Raw genomic sequence first — 22,362 nt, forward strand, 5'->3', positions numbered from 1 at the left:
AAGCGACGCGTTTCGAGCTTGTAGATCTGCTACTTTTGAGTGACGCTGTAGTATGATCAAGTAGGGCGTTAATTTACGAAAAAAACACAAATAGTTAGAATATGGAGATAAGAGGTTTTGCCCCGACAGCAACGAAATATCCTTGGTGTCAGCCAGAGGATGTTTTAAACCCTGCAGAAACTGTCAGCGGAGTTTTTCTTATTCAAATATATCGTCGCTTTCGGGCAGAAACCTTGTATGTGTCCAACACCGTTATTGTTTTCTAGGAAATGGAAACAAGAACCTTTCCTCCAATGGATCTGATGTAGTTATTATTTAGTCACACAGCAAGAGCTCTTGGTAATACTTTTCATTTATAAAACACACAGATACGTCCGTCTGTGTCCACAAAATATTTTTAAAATAGCAAAAAAGAGAAGATCTACAAGCTCATATGCAACGCATTATGAGCTTGTACTGTAGATTGGCTAGTATGGCTACTTGTAGCTTGTAGATTGGTTACTTTTGTGTGATATTAATTTACAAAACAATGTAAAAAAGTGAGATACTATGGAGATACCAGGTTTGCCCGTCAGCGACAATATAGTATCAGGGAGTGGACCGGGGAATGTTTACCGAAGCCCGGTCCAGCGTACAGGCTAAGGTGAAATCTCATTGGCTCGTTGTGCACCTCACTCCATAATGAAGATTAAAACGTTGTTATGAAAGGCGCCTCCCGGAACTCCTCACACAAACCTTGGAAAAGGTTGCATCAGATCTTGGAATTATGAAGATTCCATCTAAGAAATCTGGGTCAAAATGAGTTATTTGTATTCAAACAAAATGAGGTGAATACACTGGTATTCAGACCCCCAGTTTGGTATGCATTTTAGACCATGCATGTAAGGGGTCCATTTGGCTCTTAACTATCACTAATTAATCTGGGGACACCCCTGGAGGTCCCCGGACCCCACATTGAGAACCACTGGTATAAGATACCAATATTCACTTAATACAACCCCACTGGTATAATATTCACTTAATACGACCTGAGCACCATGAACGAAGATCATTGCTTTTGATCGCAGTTAGTTTTGGGGGGGGGAAACAAAATGTATCGGTGTGTCACAACAGCGGTTCCAACAGCTACATTAATTCAGCATTTTGGATGTGAGGACATAAAACACTCCATATCTCAAAGCCACTGTAAACACAGATGGAACGTTAAAATTCCAAGCTCACAAACCTTACTGTACAATGAATCATTCATAAATCTCGCCAACACTCAACCTTTCCCCACGCTTCTATGGGAACGCTTTCACTGCTTATGTGTTTGCTTTAGTTGCTATGTTTTTTCCAGTGAAGCGTGTCACAAATATAATTCATGACCTTTTCGCGAAAAAATAAAATAAAAAATGCACAACACCGGGGAGCCCTCGCGGCGCAAATTAAAGAAACGCATGAAAAGTGACGGACTTCCAGTTTAACCTGTGCTTTTGACATTCTTCTCTTTATAATACATCATAGCGCTTTTCTTCCACATACGCCCGCTCGGTTTACTGAACCCCTTTGAGAATATGACTTTGCATCAACAAGCATTCCCACTCGAGGTTCCCAAAAATAAATACATAAGTTACACAAACACAAAGTAGAAAAATAAGCTAGAGAACATTTCAGCTAGTTTACTTGTGCACCCACGGTCACAACAACGCACAATGAAAACCTCAGTGTTCATTTGTCCATTTGTAACCCACAGAGAATACAAATGGAAGCAAATGGACCTATAAGTGTCCATTTGCTTCCATGTGTACACTAACTGAATTAGAAGGTGCTGTAAGCTATATTTTTGTTTAAAATAAAAAATAAAATTGCTAAAAAGTTAAAGCTCTATATTCCAATAGCAATGATTGCTATGGATCGTTTGTTCAGTAACACGGGTCGCCCTGCCTCTCCAGCTCTTCATTAAACAGAAAACACATGTTTATGTGGGACATATCAGAGAGAGAGATCATTTATCAGCTTACATTTTTAGAATGTTCCAGTTCCAATTGTGTCTGCTCGTTTATATGTTTCATCACTTCCAATTTCACTTGTTGTATCCTCTATTCTGCATGAGTCCTCTCTCCTGATTGGATGGAATTGTTATCCCAACCTGAAAATGTACGTTCTGTTTAAGGTCATGGGATGGGGAGACCCCTGTTATTGAACAAATACACTATGCAATGATTTATATGAGAAAATAGAGCTATTTATGCCATGTATTCTAATTAAACACCTTTAACCCATTAAAACCGGCAAAGAATCCGTGTCATTTTAGATTTTTGCGTTGGCTATTCAATAACAGTAGATATACAAGCTCATACATCTGCTATTTCTGAACATTTTTGAAAAATCTTGAAAGTGTGAGCTGAACTGCTAGGCATTTGTAGAATCGGCCTCAGGTCTTAATGGGTTCAATGAACACTCGTGACTTTTCAGTGTAGGGTCAGTGGCCTAGCATGTCGGGCAGAGGAAACGTGACATAAAGTAGCACCCCTCGAAAGAAACTCCTGCAGTCTCTGTTGAATTTTGGCTGCAGTGTGGGAGACTACATTTAGAGCTGGAGGCTCTCGGCCAGGGAGCTAGGTTGGCAGCGGCCATTGTGAACTTTTGCCCAGTCAAAGTGCTCATTACTAAAGGAGTCCATACAGGAGGGAAAGAGGACTACATTTTTAACTCCTTGCTCGCACACCATTGAGACATTATAGGCAATGGCAGTAGTAAAAAGGAGAACAAGGCAGCTTAATTACACAGGCAGTGGACTTCATTTTGGGTTGGCTTATACCCTGGCAACAAGTGTTTCTACTGTACCGGGGGTTACGCGTCGATACACTTACAAATCTCACGCCGCAAGTTCAGGGCCGTGTACTCAAAAAGTGCAGTTAACAAAATAAGAGAACCTTTCGAGCTCTATAGGTTTGCATACCTGTGTGAGAAAGCCTGTTCACATTATGGACTTCCCAGTTTGTGAGTTTGTTTTAATTCGACGCCAACATCCCCATCCCCACTCTGACATGAACCCCAAAGCGTCTCACACGTTAACGAAGGACCGACCCGTGGTTACGAGTTACATACTGGACATCAACAAACGTGATTGCACACAAGCCCAGAACCTGTCGCAGGTTTAAAGGGAAAGAGGACTAAAGTGGTGGATACAGTGTTCACGACATTCACACACACGCGCGCACACACACACACGCACGCACATACACACGCACAGTCGGCAAGCCGAAAGTGGAGCCATTCACTGGCCTGAAAAAGGAATCAGATCTTCAGGGCGGTTAACACAATGATGCCATCACAAAGGTGTAACATCATTAGATTTGCTCCTGTAACAATTTGGGGGAACATTTAAGATAAGATCTTATCATCCAGCTATAGGTTTGGGGGGGGATATAAGATACAGCAAGGTAAAAAATCTTATCATCCAGCTATAGGTTTCGTTATATTTGACAAAGACCAATCCGTTACGCTCCTCTGTGTTTCCTCACCGCCACTACCCACTGACACAGAGGGTTCTTCCAAAGAGGCTCGCTCTGATTGGCCAACGTCGCAGAACGGAGGAAGGAGGAAAAAAAGTCTTATTGTCCGACTTCTAGACGAGCATGTGGATCTCGTTGTACTCGTCCCGTCCGTCTTCATCGAAGTTGGGAGAGTCCTCGTCACAATCCAACTGTGGATACAGACAACATCATCATCGTCATTCTTTTTTTTTGTATCTAGATCAGTGGGTCTCAAAGTGGGGTCCAGGGACACTCAGGGTTCCTTGACCCAATGGAACCAAATGGTTCCAATTCAAATGTTTGAGAAACACTGATCTAGATTTTCCTTTTCTATTCATGTTACAAAACATATATGTGTGTGTGTGTGTGTGTGTGTGTGTGTGTGTGTGTGTGTGTGTGTGTGTGTGTGTGTGTGTGTGTGAGAGAGAGAAAGTGGAGTGCTACTGTATAGATGCTCCTTCCAACATCAGAAAAAAAAACGTCCGGTTCGGACAGGCTCCGGAGGGTCGGGGGTTCTGAGAAAAAAGTTCGGAATGACGTAAATTTAGAGTTACATCATCTCCCTTTCCGACGTCGGAAGGAGTGTGCACTGGACTTAAGAAAATGTGTGTGTGCGGGGTGCGCTTTGTTTGTGTTACCATGGAGAGGATGTGGTTTAGGGGGGGGGAGGACAGAAGGAGGTCGTATGATGAACATAAGGCCCAGCTTTAAGTCGCAGCTGAAGAGTCCAGCTGTGTGTTCTTTTTTTTCCTTCCTAGGGAGGTCACATGGTCACTAACACTTGTGTCCTGTTTCACAACATTTAAGTGGATAAATCGTCACGGTCATGTCAGAGGTCATGGTTGAGTTCCCAGAGGTGGCGTTCACGCGCATCACACTCGTCGACAGATGTTATGGCGCTATGAAGACACGTCAGCCTGTGCTTTAACACATTCAATATGGGAACGCATCTGTGTCATTTCAGATTTGAGCTATACCCATTATGTTATACTCTGGCTATTAAAAAATAGCAGATATACAAGCTCATAGCGCGGCACCGAGTGCCGCGCTATGAGCTTGTAGATCTGCTATTTTTGAATAGCCAAAGAAATCTAAAATGACAGAGATGCGTTCCCGGAATGAATGGATTAACCCCTTAAACCATCTTATCCTTTTTTTCCCCTTTACACCAAATCTCTTCACCAAAAATAGTGGATCTACAAGCTCACACCGCTTGGCAGTGGTCCTGCGTAGTTGTGCTGATATTTTTGGCGAATGTCCCCCCCTCCCCCCAGAATAAGGATAAGGATTTAACAACATTAAACCGTGGCGTCCCTATGTTGGCCATGTTATTACAGGCCCACATATTCATGTTAGAACATTTATAAAATGATTGAGAATGTTAAAAAAAAAAGGTTTGACATTTTTCAAAAACAGCTGATCTACAAGCTCAGTAGATCTGCCATTTTTGGAGAAAAAAAAGAGAGTTTCTAATAGGGTTTAAGTGGTTAATTCAGCGTATAAAAACCGTGTATCCCGCGGCTGTTTGCTGTATCAGATGATTGTGTGGGCAACGTTCCCAAGAACGTGTGGCGTGCCTGGAATGCTGGCCTGCGAGCCGAGCCAACCTCCAACCCGGCCCAAACCAAAAACCTACCGCCTGCAGCTCGCGCTCCTCGAAGATCCTGGCGAGGACCAGGCGGCGCAGCGGCACGGTCATGATGAGGATGAAGGGGAACGCCAGCGACGCCACCGTGGACTTCACCACCCACAGCGCCACGATGCACAGCAGCTGGATGATGGTGAACATGTTCATGCGCCACGTCTTCACCTGCACGAGAGAGAGAGAGAGAGAGAGGCATGCCACGATCCTGGATTAACCAATTAAGACCTGGAACGCATCTGTGTCACTTTTTGATTTGAGCTAAAAAGCATTATTTTACACGTTGGCTATTTTTTGAAAAATCGAGAGAATTTGTGCAAATCTTTGAATACATATATTTTTTAAAGCAAACATTTTAACTCAAATCTTTGCTTCTGGGGGTCCCTGGAACACAACGTTTTGAGATGGGGGTCCGCGGGCCAAATTCATATCATTTTGGGGGTCCTTGACCTGAAAAAAAAACAGTGGTTCTCAACCTGTGGGCCGGGACCCGACTGGTGGGCCGTGAGGAGATGGCAAAGTGGGCCCCCAAATATTTGACAAAACACAAAGGACTTTAATGATAGCACAACATTAATGTTTTAAAATAATAAGAATGTGAAGAAAACTGTCATCGTATTTTTCTTTAAAAAGGTTGAAACATTTGTTTTCATTGTGATACCGATAAATCGATTGATCGGCTGATTGATTATTGAAATAAGCATGCACTGAGAATGCACATGGCCCACCCATCTGACCATTTAAGTGGTCACATGGGCGGGCCGCGAACACTTTCAAGTTTTTCAAGTGGGCCCTGATCCAGAAAAGATTGAGAACCACTGGATTACACACACACACACACGCACGCGCGTGAATGTACACACATACACGCGCGCATACACACACACACATGCACATTTAGGACACACAAACCCATCGCACATGTAAAACACATTAGACACTAGAGTTCTTCTCCCTATATAAACTTTTGCATGTTTGAAGCTCCATCTAGTGGAGGAAGCGTGTATCGAAACCCTTATGAAGACTTTAAAAAAGAACATGCCTGATCATTTATTTACAGTGTTTAATTGTAACGGTCAATAAACTGTATCCCATGTAACTAATGTATCTAATGCTCTCTCTGATTCATGTTTTGTGCTGGAGAAATTACTTAGAACAGGGGTCTTAAACAGGCGGTCCGGGACCCCTAGGGGGAACTCAGAGTTACTACAGGGGGGGCCGCCAAATCTTTGTTTTTATTTACATGAACCACTTGAACCCTAGCATCCCTTTTCTGAGGAGAACTTTAGCCAAAAATAGCAGATCTACAAGCTCACAACGCCTTGTAGATCGGCTATTTATAGGTAAGAGGTATAGGTGTAGAGGGAGAAAAGAGCAGACCAAGTAAAAAAAAGAAAGAAACACAAGTTTATACAATATAGAGGGGGTCCCTGCTTCATCTCTCTAGCTCAGCTATAGGGGGTGCTTGGCCTGAAAAACGTTGAAGACCCCTGACTAACGGTGCGTTTTAACAGCGGGCGACTCTCGGGCGATGCCGGGCAACATCGCCCAAAAGATAAAGAAAGTCTATGAGAGCCGGCAACTACTGGCGATCGGGCGAAGTGGGCGGGGGGGGCGATGAAAGATGGATTTTCTTTATCTTTTTGGACGATGTCGCCCGGCATCGCCCGAGAGTCGCCCGCTGTTAAAACGCACCGTTAGAACACAGCCAAATTGTCAGTGTTCATTTATCCATTTGTAACTCCAAGACTGTGCAGTCTCAGAGTTAATGCTGCAAGCCTAAACTTTTTTTATGTTCATGCTGCAAGTTTCAGGCGGTACTACTTTCGATCACTAAGAAAACTATCGATAGTTGAAGCCCTAGTGGAAGGTATAGCCAGATCTCTCAGTCTCGCTACATAATTACCTTGGTGACGTAGATGTGGTCCGGATGGTGCTTGGCGGGCGTGCACATGAGCGTGATGCGCTCGTACAGCTGGATCCCCGTCAGCGACGTGACGCCCATGTAGAGGAAGATGCCGAAGAGCACGGCCAGCGGGATGAGACGCAGCATGTCCGTCATCACGATGGACATGCCTGGTGTTGTGGGGCAATGAGGAGTCACGCTTCATTTAGAGTTGGTCACACAAAGCTCACAACTCATACAAGTAGATTGGCCATTTTCAGCGCTTAACACCGTCATACAACAACTGTAAATGACGCTTCAAAGGTCAAAGGCACAGACGTGTGCACGGATTAATCAGATGCTAAAAACAAGTAAAATACATAATTATCACACCAGGAATGCCAGCTGAGGTCACTTATATACCATTACAAATAATACCATTTCCAAGAGCTAACCTCCTTCAACGTTATCTATCGATCAATACCATTCTATAAGTCATTGCCATCTCACATAACTCTTACACATAACAAATTCTCCTTAAAGCAAACAAACAAATGAAAACATTAAAAACACACTTTATGCTGCTGACCATATGACTGAAATCATTATATTAATTGTCACAATTTTAGTATTTAGAGTATTGATCTACTTTGTACTTGTATTGTATTATGTCGAATATTGTATTTGACACAAATACTGTGTGTGTTTTTTTACATTGTATGTTGTAAGACTTTTGATGGACTCCGTAAACTTAGCTTACGGAGTGCATTTGGAGTGCATTTGGAGTGCATTATTCTTTTGACCACACGCAGTGGGTAGTATTTCAGCAAGTGCCTTGCAAACCAAGGTTGGTATACACTTTACTTTCTTTACTTGTTATTTTCTTAATTTGTTTGCTTTATTTTCAACTCAGTTTAGTTTCAATTAGATTCATGAGTGGGTTTGGCAGTTTCATTTTTATTGTTTGAAAATGTTTAGTTTTGTTTTTAATGTTACGGTATTAGTTTCAGTATGTTTTTAATATAATCCAGGGAAATTTGTCAGCGGCAAGATTTAACAAGCTCAGGTATTGTGTAATACTAAACAATACTTTGAGAAGGCAATTGACTCACAGTCATGTAGACGTCCCAGTTTCAATAAACATATCGTCGTCTCAATGTTTAAAAGTTATTTGGTAAATGAATGCCATATTTCGTCGTAAACGAGTGTCCTGCAAAAGTAGCAAAAATCGGCTGATCTACAAGCTCACAACGCATCGCGACGCATTGTGAGCTTGTAGATTGGCCATTTTTGCTACTTTAAAAGCAGTGAAAAGTGATTAAATTGGAACGCCATTCATTTTCAACATTAGACTTGCTAGACCTTTTCAGGCAATTCGGCCATTGTGTGTACACATGCTATGTCTTATGAAACATACTATATAACCATATTAGAGATGGGACGATATGACAATGACATGTCACGATTATTGTGCCAAAAATAATTGCGATTAACAATATTATCACGATAATCAAAATAATGCTTAAAACTTAAAATGCCACTTTTGTTAACCACTGGAACCCCCAGCATCCCTATTCTGGGGGGAACGTTCGCCAAAAATAGCAGATCTACAAGCTCACAACGCGTTGTGAGCTTGTAGATCTGCTATCTTTGGAAGTTGTACTGAATTTGCAGCTCAACAAAAGCTAACTCATCCTAATGTATAATGGAGGACAATTTCACAATAACTTAAAATCTCTGCGATACGATTATTGTGATTGTGATTATCGTTTTTTTATCACGATAAATTATAATAATGATTATCGTCCCATCCCTAAACCATATAGTGTCATTATAAACTACTACGGCCTGAATAGTGACACCTCCTCCTCCTTTCCTTATACTCTCTCTCCTCTTACCCACGAGCACGGCGACGACCAGGCCGGTCACCCTCTGCTCCTTGACCTCCTGGATCATGGGCTTCTCGCCGGGCGCCGTGGCTTTGCTCATGACGGTGAGGGCGTTGACGTGCGTGACGGAGCGCACCGTGGCGGCGGTGAGCCACGGCAGGCCCAGCAGCGGGCAGATGGCGCCCAGCGTGACGATCAGCAGCAGGTCCAGGTGGAAGCCCGAGCCTTTGACCAGACGCCGCTCCTTCTTACTGACGATCAACCTGGCAGGAAAGGGTATGACGTGAATGTCTTTAATGATAATTAGACCCATTTTATCCCACAGGAACTCTCTCTGGGAGCGCAGGGGGCAGTTAGGGGTTAAGTGCCTTGCTCATGGATGCCTCGGCACATTGCAGGGGTCGGGAATCGAACGTGGGACCTTCTGCTTCCCAGCGGGCTCTCTCTACCGATTCAGCTATGGCGGCCCCCTGGCTCGAATAAATCTAAACTTCACCCAGACCAATACCGGACATTATTTGATTTGATTTATTTTTTGTTAAATGTTCTCGAATAGAAACTTTAATCAAATCTAAGTTTATCCAAGTTTCAAATTGATTAGAAACACTTCTTAACAAAATATCGGTCGAAACATTGGTAATCAGTTTAGGACTCTCCAATGGTATTGGTCTTGCTCTAATCTAAATATTATGTGGATCACAGGTAAAATACCTTTTACAAACAGTTGAAGTACATCTTAAGAGATTCTAATAGCTGAACATCCATTATGACTATGATGACAGATCAATGACGATAAAAATACATACTGTATTTCCCAAAGTCACAAACAACCAAACTAAGTTCTCTGAGAACAGTTTTACACTAGACCCATCCACTGCACACAGTGCTGGAACAGTGATTTTTACCACAGATCACTGTTGTTTGTTTACATCGACCTCTTGATGTGCTTTGACATACTGTAATTTGCCTCGGGGATTTCGCCATTTCTGATGACAGACAAGAGTTGACACCATCTGTGCTATCTCTTTCTCCAGGAATGTATTGCCATCTGGTTGGGTTTGTAGTCCCTCAAGAGAGCGATAACAGAGCTTTGTACCTCCTAACCTCCTCAGATTTCTTCAAAACGGTCCATGGTATTGTACGTTGCCCGGCAGATGAGGGGCAACGTACAAAAAGTAACCCATAAGACCTGGAACGCATCTGTGTCACTTTAGATTTCTTTGGCTATTCAAAAATAGCAGATATACAAGCTCATAGCGCTGCACCGAGTGCAAAAAAACTGTTAGGATTTAGAAAAAAAATGTAAGAATCGATACGTCGTCTTGGTTGTGGATTAGATCTATTCAAGTGACGGGACAGCCGTAGCTGAATGGGTAGAGAGGCCGCCTGGAGAGCAGAGGGTCCCAGAGTAGAGGGTCCCGTTTCCTTAGCAGAAAACTTTTTGCTTTTCCTCCAACTTGTGGAAAGAAACCACTATTTCAACAACAATACACAAGGTGCAGGCACACCTGGCTCTTAACACAGACCTGAGGCCGATTCTACAAATGTCTGTACAGTTTTCTGAAACACTTACTGTATGTTGCTATAATATCAGTGGTTCTCAAAACCTTTTCAATAAAATACTGATTAAAGTGGTTAAAATCTAAAATGACAGTTGCTTTCCCAGTCTTAATGGGTAAAAGGGAACGAGAGACAGTCAGATTGGTTTAATTAATGTTATGCCCAAAACCCACCCATGACTAAATAATAAACAGACTAAATGCAACCCAGGAGGATGATCTATAGCACTTACACTCTGTGCACAACATATTCCATGTCGACACAGTCAATAGGTTTTTGACATATTTTGTTTGGGGCCAAAGCCTTAGACGGACTGACATAAGACAACATTAACCCATTTTAACGGGGAAAGCATCTGTGTAACCACTTTATCCATGTTGTATACTTTGGCTATTCAAAAATCTCAAACATTTTGTGCAAATATTTGAATATATATATATATATATATATATATATATTTTTTTTTTAAAGGGAACATTTTTGACTCAAATCTTTGCTTCTGGGGGTCCCCATTACAAAATATTTTTGACATGGGGTGGGGGTCCGTGGACAAGTACATATCATTTTGAGCACCACTGATATAGAAACATACGTTTTTTCAGAAAACTGTTAGGATTTAGAAAACATTTGTAGAATCCCCCAGAAGCAAATATTTGAGTTACAAATGTTCGCTTTAAATATCTATTTGTACTAAAGATTTGCAAACATTTTCAAGATTAAGAAAAAAAAATTAGCAGAGTGCCGTGCTATGAGCTTGTATATCTGCTATTTTTTTTAAAGCCAAAGAAATCTGAAAATGACACAGATGCGTTCCTGGTCTTAATGGGTTAATAAAGCCTCACCGCTCGCTCGCGGGGCCAAAAAAAAAACCCCACAACATACTGTCCAAAAGATGGTATACGTACGAGGTGATCTGGGTTTCCATGAAGATGAGGATGAACACGAGGAGGGCGGGCACGATGGACGCCCCCATCATCCAGGCGGGAAAAGGCTGCTTGTCACCAAACGGACTGATGAACCAGCCTCTCTTGTCAGGAGATGTGACAGAAAAACCTGATGGCACGTTGAGTTTCTGAAAATAATAATACAAAATAACATTAAGACAACACAAAGAAATACATGTAGAAAAGTCACTTATAATGCAAGGACAATTTTAAATTGATGTGTATGTGTAACGTACGTTACGTTCATGTCATCATTCAAAGGACAAAGTATTGTAGTCACAGTACCTGTGTGTAGGTCTCTGGAAGGGACCAGTCCACTAGTACTGAGAATAATATTGAGATGGGAATGCCAAAATCACCAATGATTCGTCTGGCCTGCAGGGAGGAGAGCAAAAGAACAATTTAACACTAAATTTGTATGTTATGTATGCCCATGTGCATCACTCCATAATGATGGCAACCGATTCTGATTCCAATCATGAGTCTTCAGTGCAAAAGCGCAGGTCTCTAGGTCAAGTTCAATGGGTTGAAAACGTTGGGAACATTCTATGACATTGAACTCAACTGTACACTATGTCAGTGGTTCTCAAAGTCGGTAAATTATTGATAGTTAGCAACCAAATGGACCCTTGTGGGTCTGTAATGGACCCATAATGGTCCATTGGTACACTCTCCGAGTTATGGGGGTCCTTGAAATTGAGCCAGTGCTCTATGCCTCATGGGTATAATCCACTCTGAGAATCAGCAACACATTCTCACGCCCTACTCGTCACATACAGACGTTTGGTCAGGACCCTTGGCGTCACTGGGTCAATGCATTTTTCAACGCTCAGAGTTAGTCTGACTGTGTCACGTGACAGACAACGGAATACAGAAACTTTACGTGTGGCAAATCCCACAGAATTTGGGGCATCCACAGAACAGAAGTATCCACAACAACAACAAATGCGGTGAAATCCTAAAAAGCCACCCACTTCCTCATTGACGGGACCCCATGTGTCATGACGGGGACGGGAGGAGTGCTCGTTTTGTATATCGCTCAACAGTCACTCGCCAATGCATGAAAATGTAGTGAGGCTCTGATCGGCGTTCGGCCTGTGACATCCCATACCGACCAAGTTGTGTGGCCTGCATCAAATCTGGATTGAGTGAATGCTACGGTATGTCTAAAGACCAGATTTAGTTGTGAAACACATTATTATAATGCTTTGGAGATATGCAGAGCACAAGAAACAACCAGCACTTTCGTGGGGAAAAGGATGTTAACCGAACAAAATGTATTGGGCTCCCCCCCCAAATACATTGTGGGTGTTTAATAATAATATAAGTTAAAAACATTGACACATGCTCAGCTTACACATTGCTCGGGCTCGCCTCACAGGACTCCAGCCCGCTTCGGCTGACTCATTCCCGTCCAATTTGCATACTGATAAGGCGGGAATCTGTTATGAGCCATTGTCGTCAAAATGGTACGTGAAAAGGGCGTCCTTGCATCGTGCATGAAAGGTACCTGAACAAGCATTGTAAATGTGACGTGTTGGGACTGTTGGGAGAATGTGTTGGAATCGGCGGTGAGATGTTACCTTCTCAATCAAAAAAACAATGGTCACGTGGCAGACTGTTAAACACAGGCGGGTTTGTTTTGCTGCTTCAAAAACAACACAACCTCAACCCACGTTGCCTTTGCCATTCCCCACTTGTTACATGACCTTAAACGTACTGTACGCACCAAGTAGGCATGGGAAACTGTGGGGGCGACTTCACCTTAAGTAAAACAGGGCGTTTACTTGATCTTTAAAGACAAAAGCACACGTTTTATTGACAGTTGGATAGAGAGCCACAGACGTCATCCCAATAATATAATAATGCACTTCTTCCAAAAAGAAAGAAAATCAGTTATTCCTCTGCTGGAATAAATGGCCAGAATTTGGCGCTCTCTCATCACTTTTGTCTGGGTTTGATTCCCACTATAGGAAAGTCAAAGACAATTTTAATGACAATGACTCATTACTTTCAACATAGTCTTAAAAAATCAAATAATAATTTTGAAAATAAATTTGTGGGAATGGCTTGATCCAATTTGTATCTCAGAGTTCATGTTGCCAGCCTGTCTATGATATACTCTATGACTCAAAATTTGGGCAACATTTCCGATCCGAGACCCTTTGACTTTATCAAATTAAAGATCAAAATTTCAAAACAATGTAAAACGTGGGAAACATGTTGAGGTACTAAGTTAGCCTAGTGGCAGTGTGCACAAGAAAGTCAGTGCTGTTCGGTCAAGCAGCTTGCGAGGTTAGCTACGGACACATAGACATAGACGAACGTATAGACGGCTAGCCCCCTGCAGAGCCACGCAGTAAAATAATGTTTGCTAACATAACTAGAAGTTCTGCACTGTAAGGCATATTACTGCATCTACAGTAATTCACCTTAATTATTCCCATGGGTACGCCTGTCTGACATTGCCTGACATCAATCGTGAAATAAAGTTTAGTTTATTTGGGAGACGCATTATACGCAAATTACCTTCCCGCCCAGGAATCTACTGTTTCTGAACTTTCGGAGGAAGAAGGCAACAAAGAAGGTTCCCAGCATGAGCACCAGAGACAGGAGAGCAGTGTTGGGCTGGTTGAGCACTTCAGCCGGGACTAGTCCCCCTCCAGGGGCCACAGGGGCCCCTGTGTTTGGGCCGAATGGAGAATATGTGGTGGTAGGGTAGCTTGCCAGTAGTGGATGCTCTTGAAAGACCTGGGAAACAAATACAATATTGTTGGTTAACCGTTTCGCCCTTCTTTTTAAAGTAAAGTCATTTTAAGGTGTGACAATAAAACCTTTTTGATTCTGAAAAGTATTGACTCATTGACTGCCAATGACGTGTTTTGACGTATGTCAATCCAAAGCCCACACCGCCAATGACTTGTTTTGATGCATTGTGTGTTTTCAGTTTTTACGCTAGATGGTTCTCTTCGCTAACCTATGAGTCACCATTTGACTTCCAGTGCAGGGAATCACATGATTGCAAAAAAAACAGCCACATTCACTTCCAATCTAATGGATTTTCTCTGTTTTCTGTTATTTTGGACGAAAACAACCTAAAATACATTCAACTGCCAATAACTATGGAACAGACTATCGCGACGGCATCCCCCCCCCCCCCCCCCAATTCTACGAGACTCGGCCATGCGATCGGTGGATGGATCGTTGTGAAGAATAATATTCTATGATTTTTCAAACGTTAGTCGCTGGCAAGGGCAGCTGTACACAATGTTTTATTCTGGCGCTTAATGACTTAACACATTCGGTGCCATTAAGTTTTATTAAAAAAGTGACGTTGAGTGCCAGAGATCTCACCGTTTGTAACGCTACACTGTTTACAGCTGCAGACTCCACGATCTGCAGCTGTAAATATAAACGATATAAACAATATATGCATGCACGATGGTGGATGGTCCTGGCTAACGCCTGGAACAGTATCTCTCACGCGAGTCACCATGGCGGAGTGATCTCGGATCGAAAATGACTCGTTTTCGCCACTGTAAAAAGTTAAGGAAATATGGAGTTTTTTTGCAAGGAGATAGAATGGGAGCGGACGGGAGCCAGGTTTTTTGGCACGGTGATCCATCGGTCCCTTCCTTCTCAGAGTCACCGTGGGTGATTCCAGAGCTGCACTAGCCCCCCCCCCCCCCCCCCTTGTGGAAAAAAACAACAAAAAGATTGATTTCACAGGGATTCCCGGCTTTGGCACCTAAGCACTAAAAATTAAAAACCGGGAATTCCCGGTTTTGGCACCCAATGTGTTAACAAGAGCTTGTGACAAAATAATAACGATCCATTATTTATTTTTTCACCCCATTTCCTGAAGAGTAACACTTTTGGACATACTCGGTTTCCACCCGACAGCTACGACGTGCTGCTCAGCTACCTTGATGAGTTTGGAGAACGTCTCGTAGATGAAGATGAGGGAGATGAGGAAGGCGAAGATCTCCTGCGTGAACGGCGAGATGTAGCGGACCAGGAAGCTGCCCTCCGCCGCCACCATCACCAGGACGATGAAGATGAGCCAGAAACCGATCCACACCCGGCCGGTGAGGTACTCGAAACCCTGCGCCTGACAGAACTAAAGGGAGCAAATGAAAAAGGGACAGAGATTTCATTTGTAACATTACGTTACATGGGGGGGGGGGGGGGGGAGTTGTTCAATCACAAATCGTCTGAAAATAGCTACAAGTTATTCACAATAATTTGGAATAATTTGAATGCCCAAAATAGGGTCGGCAAGTTGAAAGTGGTTAACAAGAATTGATACACAGAATGGACAAAGAACAGATTCAGAGTGGGCGTGCCTTCAGATCAGGAAGCAGGCCGCGCTTTACCCAATCAAATGTAGTGGGCGGGATTTACTGTCTGTGCGCTCCCTTCCCACTGAAAACAAACCGAAACTCATTTAACAATAGCTGTTGTTGTAGGATTCAGAATCGATTCTCATTTTCCAAAAATCGATTTTGAATCAAAAAAAAAGAAGAGAATCGTTTCCTGTATTCTGTTCGGGCACCTTGTAAAACGCCTCTTCAAACACCAACAAGGGTCCTGAGAAGCCGATGATCAGGAGGGGTTGTCCGGCCAGCAGAGAGAATATAACCCCCAGAGTTGCCGTGGAAATGATCAGCTCAGATACTCCCATCATGCCTTCTGTTTTCTCCCCTGTACAGAAGAGAGGGGAGTGATAACATGATTTTGTAACACTTTGAAACCTTTAAAAAAAAAAACTGTCTCGAAAAGCCCCGCCTCGCGCCGAAGCCCCGCGCCTAAAAGCGAGCGCTCCTCCACCAATTTCCCTGTGACATATACATTCATGCATACTGTATATCATTGGTTCTCCAAGTGGGGTCCGGGGACCCCCAGGGGTCCTTGTGGGGGAACCAGGGGGTTATAATTATAAAAAAAGAAAAGCTAAACACTGACCAAGCTTGTTCATACAATAGCTGATGAATTATTAGAACAAAACATAACCAATCAAGCCCTATTTTATACTTTGGCTATTCATAAGTAGACGATTTACAAGCTCACAACGTGTCCCATTGCGACGCCTTGTGAGCTTGTATATATGCTATTTTTGAAATATGTTGACAATTCTTTTTACATTAAAAGAAAAAACATGAAATGGGACATTCTGCATTATGAGTACCTTTACTGTTTTAAGTGTATGTTGATGCTAATACTGTACTGTACTACTGTACTGCGAATACAGGACTTTTACTTACTTTTACTAAGTATTTTTGCACCCTGGTATTGTTACTTTTACTTGAACCCCAAACGTATTTCACAGAAGTAACTTCTTCCACCACTGAACCAAACCCCCCAAACGTACCCAGCAGCCCTCCGAAGGTGATGGTGGGCGACAGCGCGGCGAAATAGATGAAGATGACGGCGGCGATGCACTGCATGTCCACGGCGTCCTTGAGGTCGCTGACGTAGTGCGGGTACCGCCGGCGGATGTCGTGGATCAGGCCTCCGAAGGGGATGCCGGAGCGCTTCAACGGGTCCACCTCCTGGTCGGCCTCTTCCTGGTCCTCAGGTGTCATCTCTGCCCAATTGGTTGTAGAGTGATAATTAGATTAGGGCTGAAACTATCCATTATTTAATACCAACAAATCGATGAAACACTTAGGATTTTTTCATACTTGGTCGCACAACGGTGTTATGCAAAAATAGAGAGAATAGGTGATCTGCAAGTTCAATTGGCAAGTCGCAACGACATTATTAAAAATCAATTAGAATGTTTTTGTGTTGATTTATTGATATATAAGAAATTGAAAACAATCATGAAGCAATTAACGTCTTCACGATTATTTGATTAACCTACATGAACAAGATAAAGTTGGTCATTGGTTCTAAATATTCGTTTCGATATATTTTCGGTTAATCGCCCGGCACTACAGCACCAAAGTACCTTTGCTCTCCAGATCTACTCCAGGTAAGATGGACTGTTGTCTCTTGAATTCCCTATCCTTTTCCCTATCCTTCCTCTTCATCATCATCTGCTTCTGGAAGTCGGCCACGGTCTTCAGCAGGTCTTTACCCTCGATGTCAGAGGGCGGGATGACAATGCTGAAGTCCAGGAACTCGTTGATGCCGTTCAGGAGGTCCTGTCTGTCGTCAGCAAAATAGGCCACCTCATGGAAGTTCTAGAGGAGAAAGTATAGGTGGGAGGTGAGCAACTGCAAATCCAATGGATGGTCTCGCAAGTCAAAGGGATATTTCCCCAAAACAGTGGATTAACAGTACGTGACATTGGTAAAACATGAATTGTGTCTGACATTTTGAGTCAATATAGAATATAGACTTTTAAGAAAATATTTTCTAGCAAATACAATGCACTATCTAACTGTAATTCATTTCCAACTCACAGTAAAAATATGACACAATAAATGGACTTATCTCCAAACGATCAAAGAACGCTGCATCCGAGCCGGAGGGTGATTATTACTAGCCTGGTAAACCCTCCCTCCGGAAAACTCATTTGTAATTTATTTCAGGAGTGAGTCTGGCATGATCGCCCATTCTGCAATATTGGCTGTAGGCTGGAGTTGGGCGGGAGTAATACTGTTGACTGACAACCCCTTCAGCCAATGATCGTTGTTCCCCTTCAGCCAATCAGCAGTGCATTTTTAACACCTCCAGACTAATGTGACGCAACGGGACTTTTGAGACGACCATGCCCAAAATAGGTTGCCTTATTCGGATACATGCGTGTCATTGGCCGCCCCTGCCGGTTCTCTGAATTTTTATTTTTAAATAGGCTCTGTCATGATTAATTGACCACATATATGAAGTTAAACAACTAAATTCTATCCAAGCGATATCTTAAAACAAAGTAAATTCCGTGCCTCAAAAAATAAGTTTGAGAGCGTTTTAAAACCGAAAGTAAAAAGTTTAACTGCCCACAGAAAACAATGGCGGCACGTTCCATTTGTGTCGGCTGCACTCGGCTCCATTCGGACTCACTCGAACTCGCCACCTGATTGGCCAACTTGCACTGTCTATCACAGAACGATGAGCGACGACGCTAATAGGCTCGTCCATTTGGTGAACGGGCTAGAAACGCCCAGACAAGCCTTCAGGTCAGACTCCTTCCGGAAATCAAATGGAAATGAGATTTTCCGGAGGGAGGGGCTTTACCAGGCTAGATTATTACCTTGTCTGACATGAGTGTGGAGAAGGAGCGTCCGATCTCGTGGTAGTCCACGTTGGCCTGGCTGGGTCCCAGCAGGACGAAGATGAAGCGGACCGGTACAGGAACCTCCAGCACCGACTCCAGGAGCACCGCCTCGTTCAACCGCACGAAGGCCATGGCCGGCTGTTCCAGGAACTCCACACAGCCTGGAGACATTTTACAATTACATTTAGTATTTTTTTTAGTTTATTTGATCTCATAAGAGATGGATATAAGCAGTGGTGGAAAGTAACTAAGTTCTGTACTTAAGTAAAGTAAAAAATACCTCAAAATTGTACTTGAGTATTTCCAATTTCCAGTACTTTTACTTCTACTCCACTACATCTCAGAGGCAAATATTGTACTTTTACTCCACTACAATTATTTGAAAACTTTAGTTACTAGTTTCTTACAAGATTTTGATTAGAAGATTTTGATTATTAGTACAAAACATACATTAACCGCTTCAGCAATATATACATTTCGGCCGATCTACAAGCTCACAATGCGTCGCAAAGCCACTCATTGTGAGCTTGTAGATCTGCTATTTTCAAAAGATTTTTTTACATTTGAAAACGTGAAATGGGACATTCTGCATACTTTTACTTTTGGTACTTTAAGTACATTTTGATGCCAATACTTTTGTACTTTTACTCAAATCAATTTTGAATTCCGGACTTCTACTTGTAAAAAAAAGAGTATTTCTATATTGCATTATTGATACTTTTACTTAAAGGGTTAGTTCAGATTTTTTGAGTATTTTCTGTAGGAAATACTTACCATTAATGTAGTGGTTGCAAAGGTATTAATTGATTGCCCGAGTCCCGTGGTCAGAGTTATGGTCCGTTTCTGATAAATATGAATGTAGTTCCGGTAGATTAGTAGATTTGGTGGGGGCCGCTCATTAAAAATAAATACATTTAAAAAACTAGCGTCATTTGTATTGTTGACCTATTTGTACCATATAGGGCAGGTTTCGTTCAATTTCGACCCCTCTGTCACATGGTACTATTTTTTGTGTCATATATTTTGTGCGTGAGTAGGCTGCCGCGGCGCAGTGATTCTGGACACAAACATTAGTACCATGTGACAGAGGGGTCGAAATTGAACGAAACCTGCTCTATATGGTAGAAATGGGTCAACAATACAAATTACGTTAGTTTTTTTTATTTATTTATTTTTAATGAGCGGCCCCCACCAAATCTACTAATCTACCGGAACTACTTCATATTTATCAGAAACGGACCATAACTCTGACCACGGGACTCGGGCAATCAATTAATACCTTTGCAACCACTACATTAATGGTAAGTATTTCCTACAGAAAATACTCAAAAAATCTGAACTAACCCTTTAAGTAAATGATGTGAGTACTTTTCCAACCACTGCATATAAATAGTAGTATACAAAAGCATACAAAGTCAAGTATGCAAAGTCAAGACTAATAACAAAGCTGCGTCTTTCGATATAAATCTTGGAAAAGGGCAATGAATATGACTTTCAAGCCTTCCATGTAATGGATGGAACTCGACTCCCAACAGCATCAGATCTTACCGACTAACACGATGGCGGCTTCGGCATCCTTTGGAATTTTGGCGAGCAGTTTCAGGGATCGGACCGCGGCTGGATGGCTGTCAGCGGGCAGCGGGTGGAGAGATTTCTTGGGAGGAGACAGAGCACACAGATTAGCCGCAGCGTTGCTCTTTTGCGCACAGAGTTTCACACCCACCACAATAAGGCGTGGGAGCCTGAAACGGGACATCTACTTTAATGTGGAAATAGCAATCATAACAATTCAAGAATTCCTCCTTAGCAGTGCTGTTACTCTCACGGTCCGGCGTGGTCCGGTCGACAATTTGCGAAGGTGGATGATCCTTTCTCAACGCTAGAATTGAACAGGGGGATTTTGTTTCCATGGGCTGCTTTTAACCCATTAAGACCCTATTAAGGCCGATTCTACAAAATGTCTTCTAAATCCTAGCAGTTTTTTTGAAAAAATATATGTTTCTATATCAGTGGTGCTCGAACTTTTTCATGTCAAGGACCGCCAAAATGATATGTATTTGGCCGCGGCCGACCCCCATCTCAAAATAGTTTGTTCCAGGGACACCCATAAGCAAAGTTAAAATCGTTTGCTTTAAAACAGTATATATTCAAAGATTTGCACATATTTTCACAATTTTTCAAAAATAGCAGATCTACAAGCTCGTAGCGCGGCACTCGGTGCCGCGCTATGAGCTTGTAGATCTGCTATTTTTGAATAGCCAAGGTGTAAAATAATGCTTTTTAGCTCAAATCAAAAAGTGACACAGATGTGTTCCAGGTCTTAATGGGTTAATTTGCCAACATCTCAAGCCATGGAGAACATTAACCTTTCACAGTTAATGCATCAAGAAGTTTTAACTAGGAGCACCTGTAAAGCTGACTAGGAACATAATCCAGCGCATGTGGGTAGAACGAGGCTCTGCTTTCTCGGACTTCAAGCGCTACCTACGCTCGCTGTAACGCTGTGACCTCATGGAGGAGTGATTCAAAAGTACAATGCTTTGAGCCACAGGGCCCAAATCAGGCGTTTACTCTAATCAGGCTCAAATCGATCCTCGCTGGTGATTCTCTGAGTATAAAGCAAACCACAAACTGGTATAAGAGGCAGCTCTGTTATTGCTTTTATCCGAGTCCATTGAACGAGATGGGTGTGATTATCCAAATGGCCTCTTTGTCAAAAGCGTTTCTGTCGTTCACTCTTAGATCTTGTTCGATCTTATTTCAGTGTGATAGGCTGCTGAAGCTACATCGTCGGGCTGTGGTCCGTGGACAAACATCTCATGTCATCATCTCTATCATCAAGCCTTCAACACTGAGTTAAAAAAAAAAGAGGCTACAGAATTGCATAGGAGTATTAGGAGTACAGGAGAAAATCGGAATATTTTTTCCAATTCACAGGCACTGTGGTCCCTGTCGATGCCAAGCCCCAATGTTGGCCTGGGGAGGTACGATGTACGCCAGGGGTCTTCAAAGTGTTTTAGGCCAAGGACCCCTTGGCTGAGAGAGAGAGATGAAGCAGGGACCGCCCAATACATATTGTATAACAGTGTTGTTGCAGATTAAACCTTTGACACTGACAGCACTATCATCAGCGTTGGATTCATGTTACTGATGTTAATGTGTATTGTCAGACAGTTAAACCCTCAATGTTTAGAAACCTTGTACTTGATCTGCTCTTTCCACTTTCTTTTCACCTGACAGTGAGGAGTGTCACCAGGTGAGCGTATAGTGCTCGGAGGTTCACGCTATCTGCCCCGCCCAGTTATGCAATGCCCATTGTACCCATCCACCTGTGTCTGTAAAGTGTCACTTTTATGTCCATATTGTAGTATTTGGAGATTTCCGTATCTGTCTGTATCCGTCTTTGCATATACATATTTTTAAAGCAAACATTTGTAACTCCGATCTGTGCTTCTGGGGGTCCCTGGAACAAGGTATTTTGAGATGGGATCCGCGGCCAAATGATTATCATTTTGGGTGGTCCTTGACACGGAAAAGTTGGAGCACTACTGATATTATAGCAACATACCGTTAGGATTTAGAACATATTTTTATATGTGTTTGGCCCGCGGACTCCCATCTCAAAACGTTTTGTTTCAGGGACCCCCAGATGCAAAGATTTGAGTTACAAATGTTCGCTTTAAAAAAATAAATATATAT

At 42.6% G+C, this 22,362-nt stretch overlaps 1 protein-coding gene across 1 annotated transcript in view; it reads right to left on the bottom strand.

Annotated features, from left to right (window-relative positions):
- Positions 1–1,866: 1,866 nt before the first annotated feature.
- slc4a3 (solute carrier family 4 member 3) overlaps positions 1,867–22,362 on the bottom strand; it is a 73,371-nt gene continuing 52,875 nt past the window's right edge. The window contains exons 10-22 of the mRNA XM_084084651.1: positions 20,212–20,317; positions 18,640–18,824; positions 17,395–17,629; positions 16,813–17,028; positions 15,997–16,145; positions 15,367–15,561; positions 13,971–14,192; positions 11,727–11,816; positions 11,403–11,569; positions 8,947–9,200; positions 7,070–7,239; positions 5,158–5,331; positions 1,867–3,691 (exon numbers count right to left, since the gene is read on the bottom strand). Of these exons, the coding sequence (XP_083940777.1) occupies positions 3,614–3,691; positions 5,158–5,331; positions 7,070–7,239; positions 8,947–9,200; positions 11,403–11,569; positions 11,727–11,816; positions 13,971–14,192; positions 15,367–15,561; positions 15,997–16,145; positions 16,813–17,028; positions 17,395–17,629; positions 18,640–18,824; positions 20,212–20,317 (2,241 nt within the window). The 3' untranslated portion in view covers positions 1,867–3,613. The remainder of the gene's footprint in view (positions 3,692–5,157; positions 5,332–7,069; positions 7,240–8,946; positions 9,201–11,402; positions 11,570–11,726; positions 11,817–13,970; positions 14,193–15,366; positions 15,562–15,996; positions 16,146–16,812; positions 17,029–17,394; positions 17,630–18,639; positions 18,825–20,211; positions 20,318–22,362) is intronic.

This window comes from Gymnoscopelus microlampas (assembly GCF_963454915.1).
Source record: "Gymnoscopelus microlampas genome assembly, chromosome: 17".
NCBI lineage: Eukaryota > Metazoa > Chordata > Actinopteri > Myctophiformes > Myctophidae > Gymnoscopelus > Gymnoscopelus microlampas.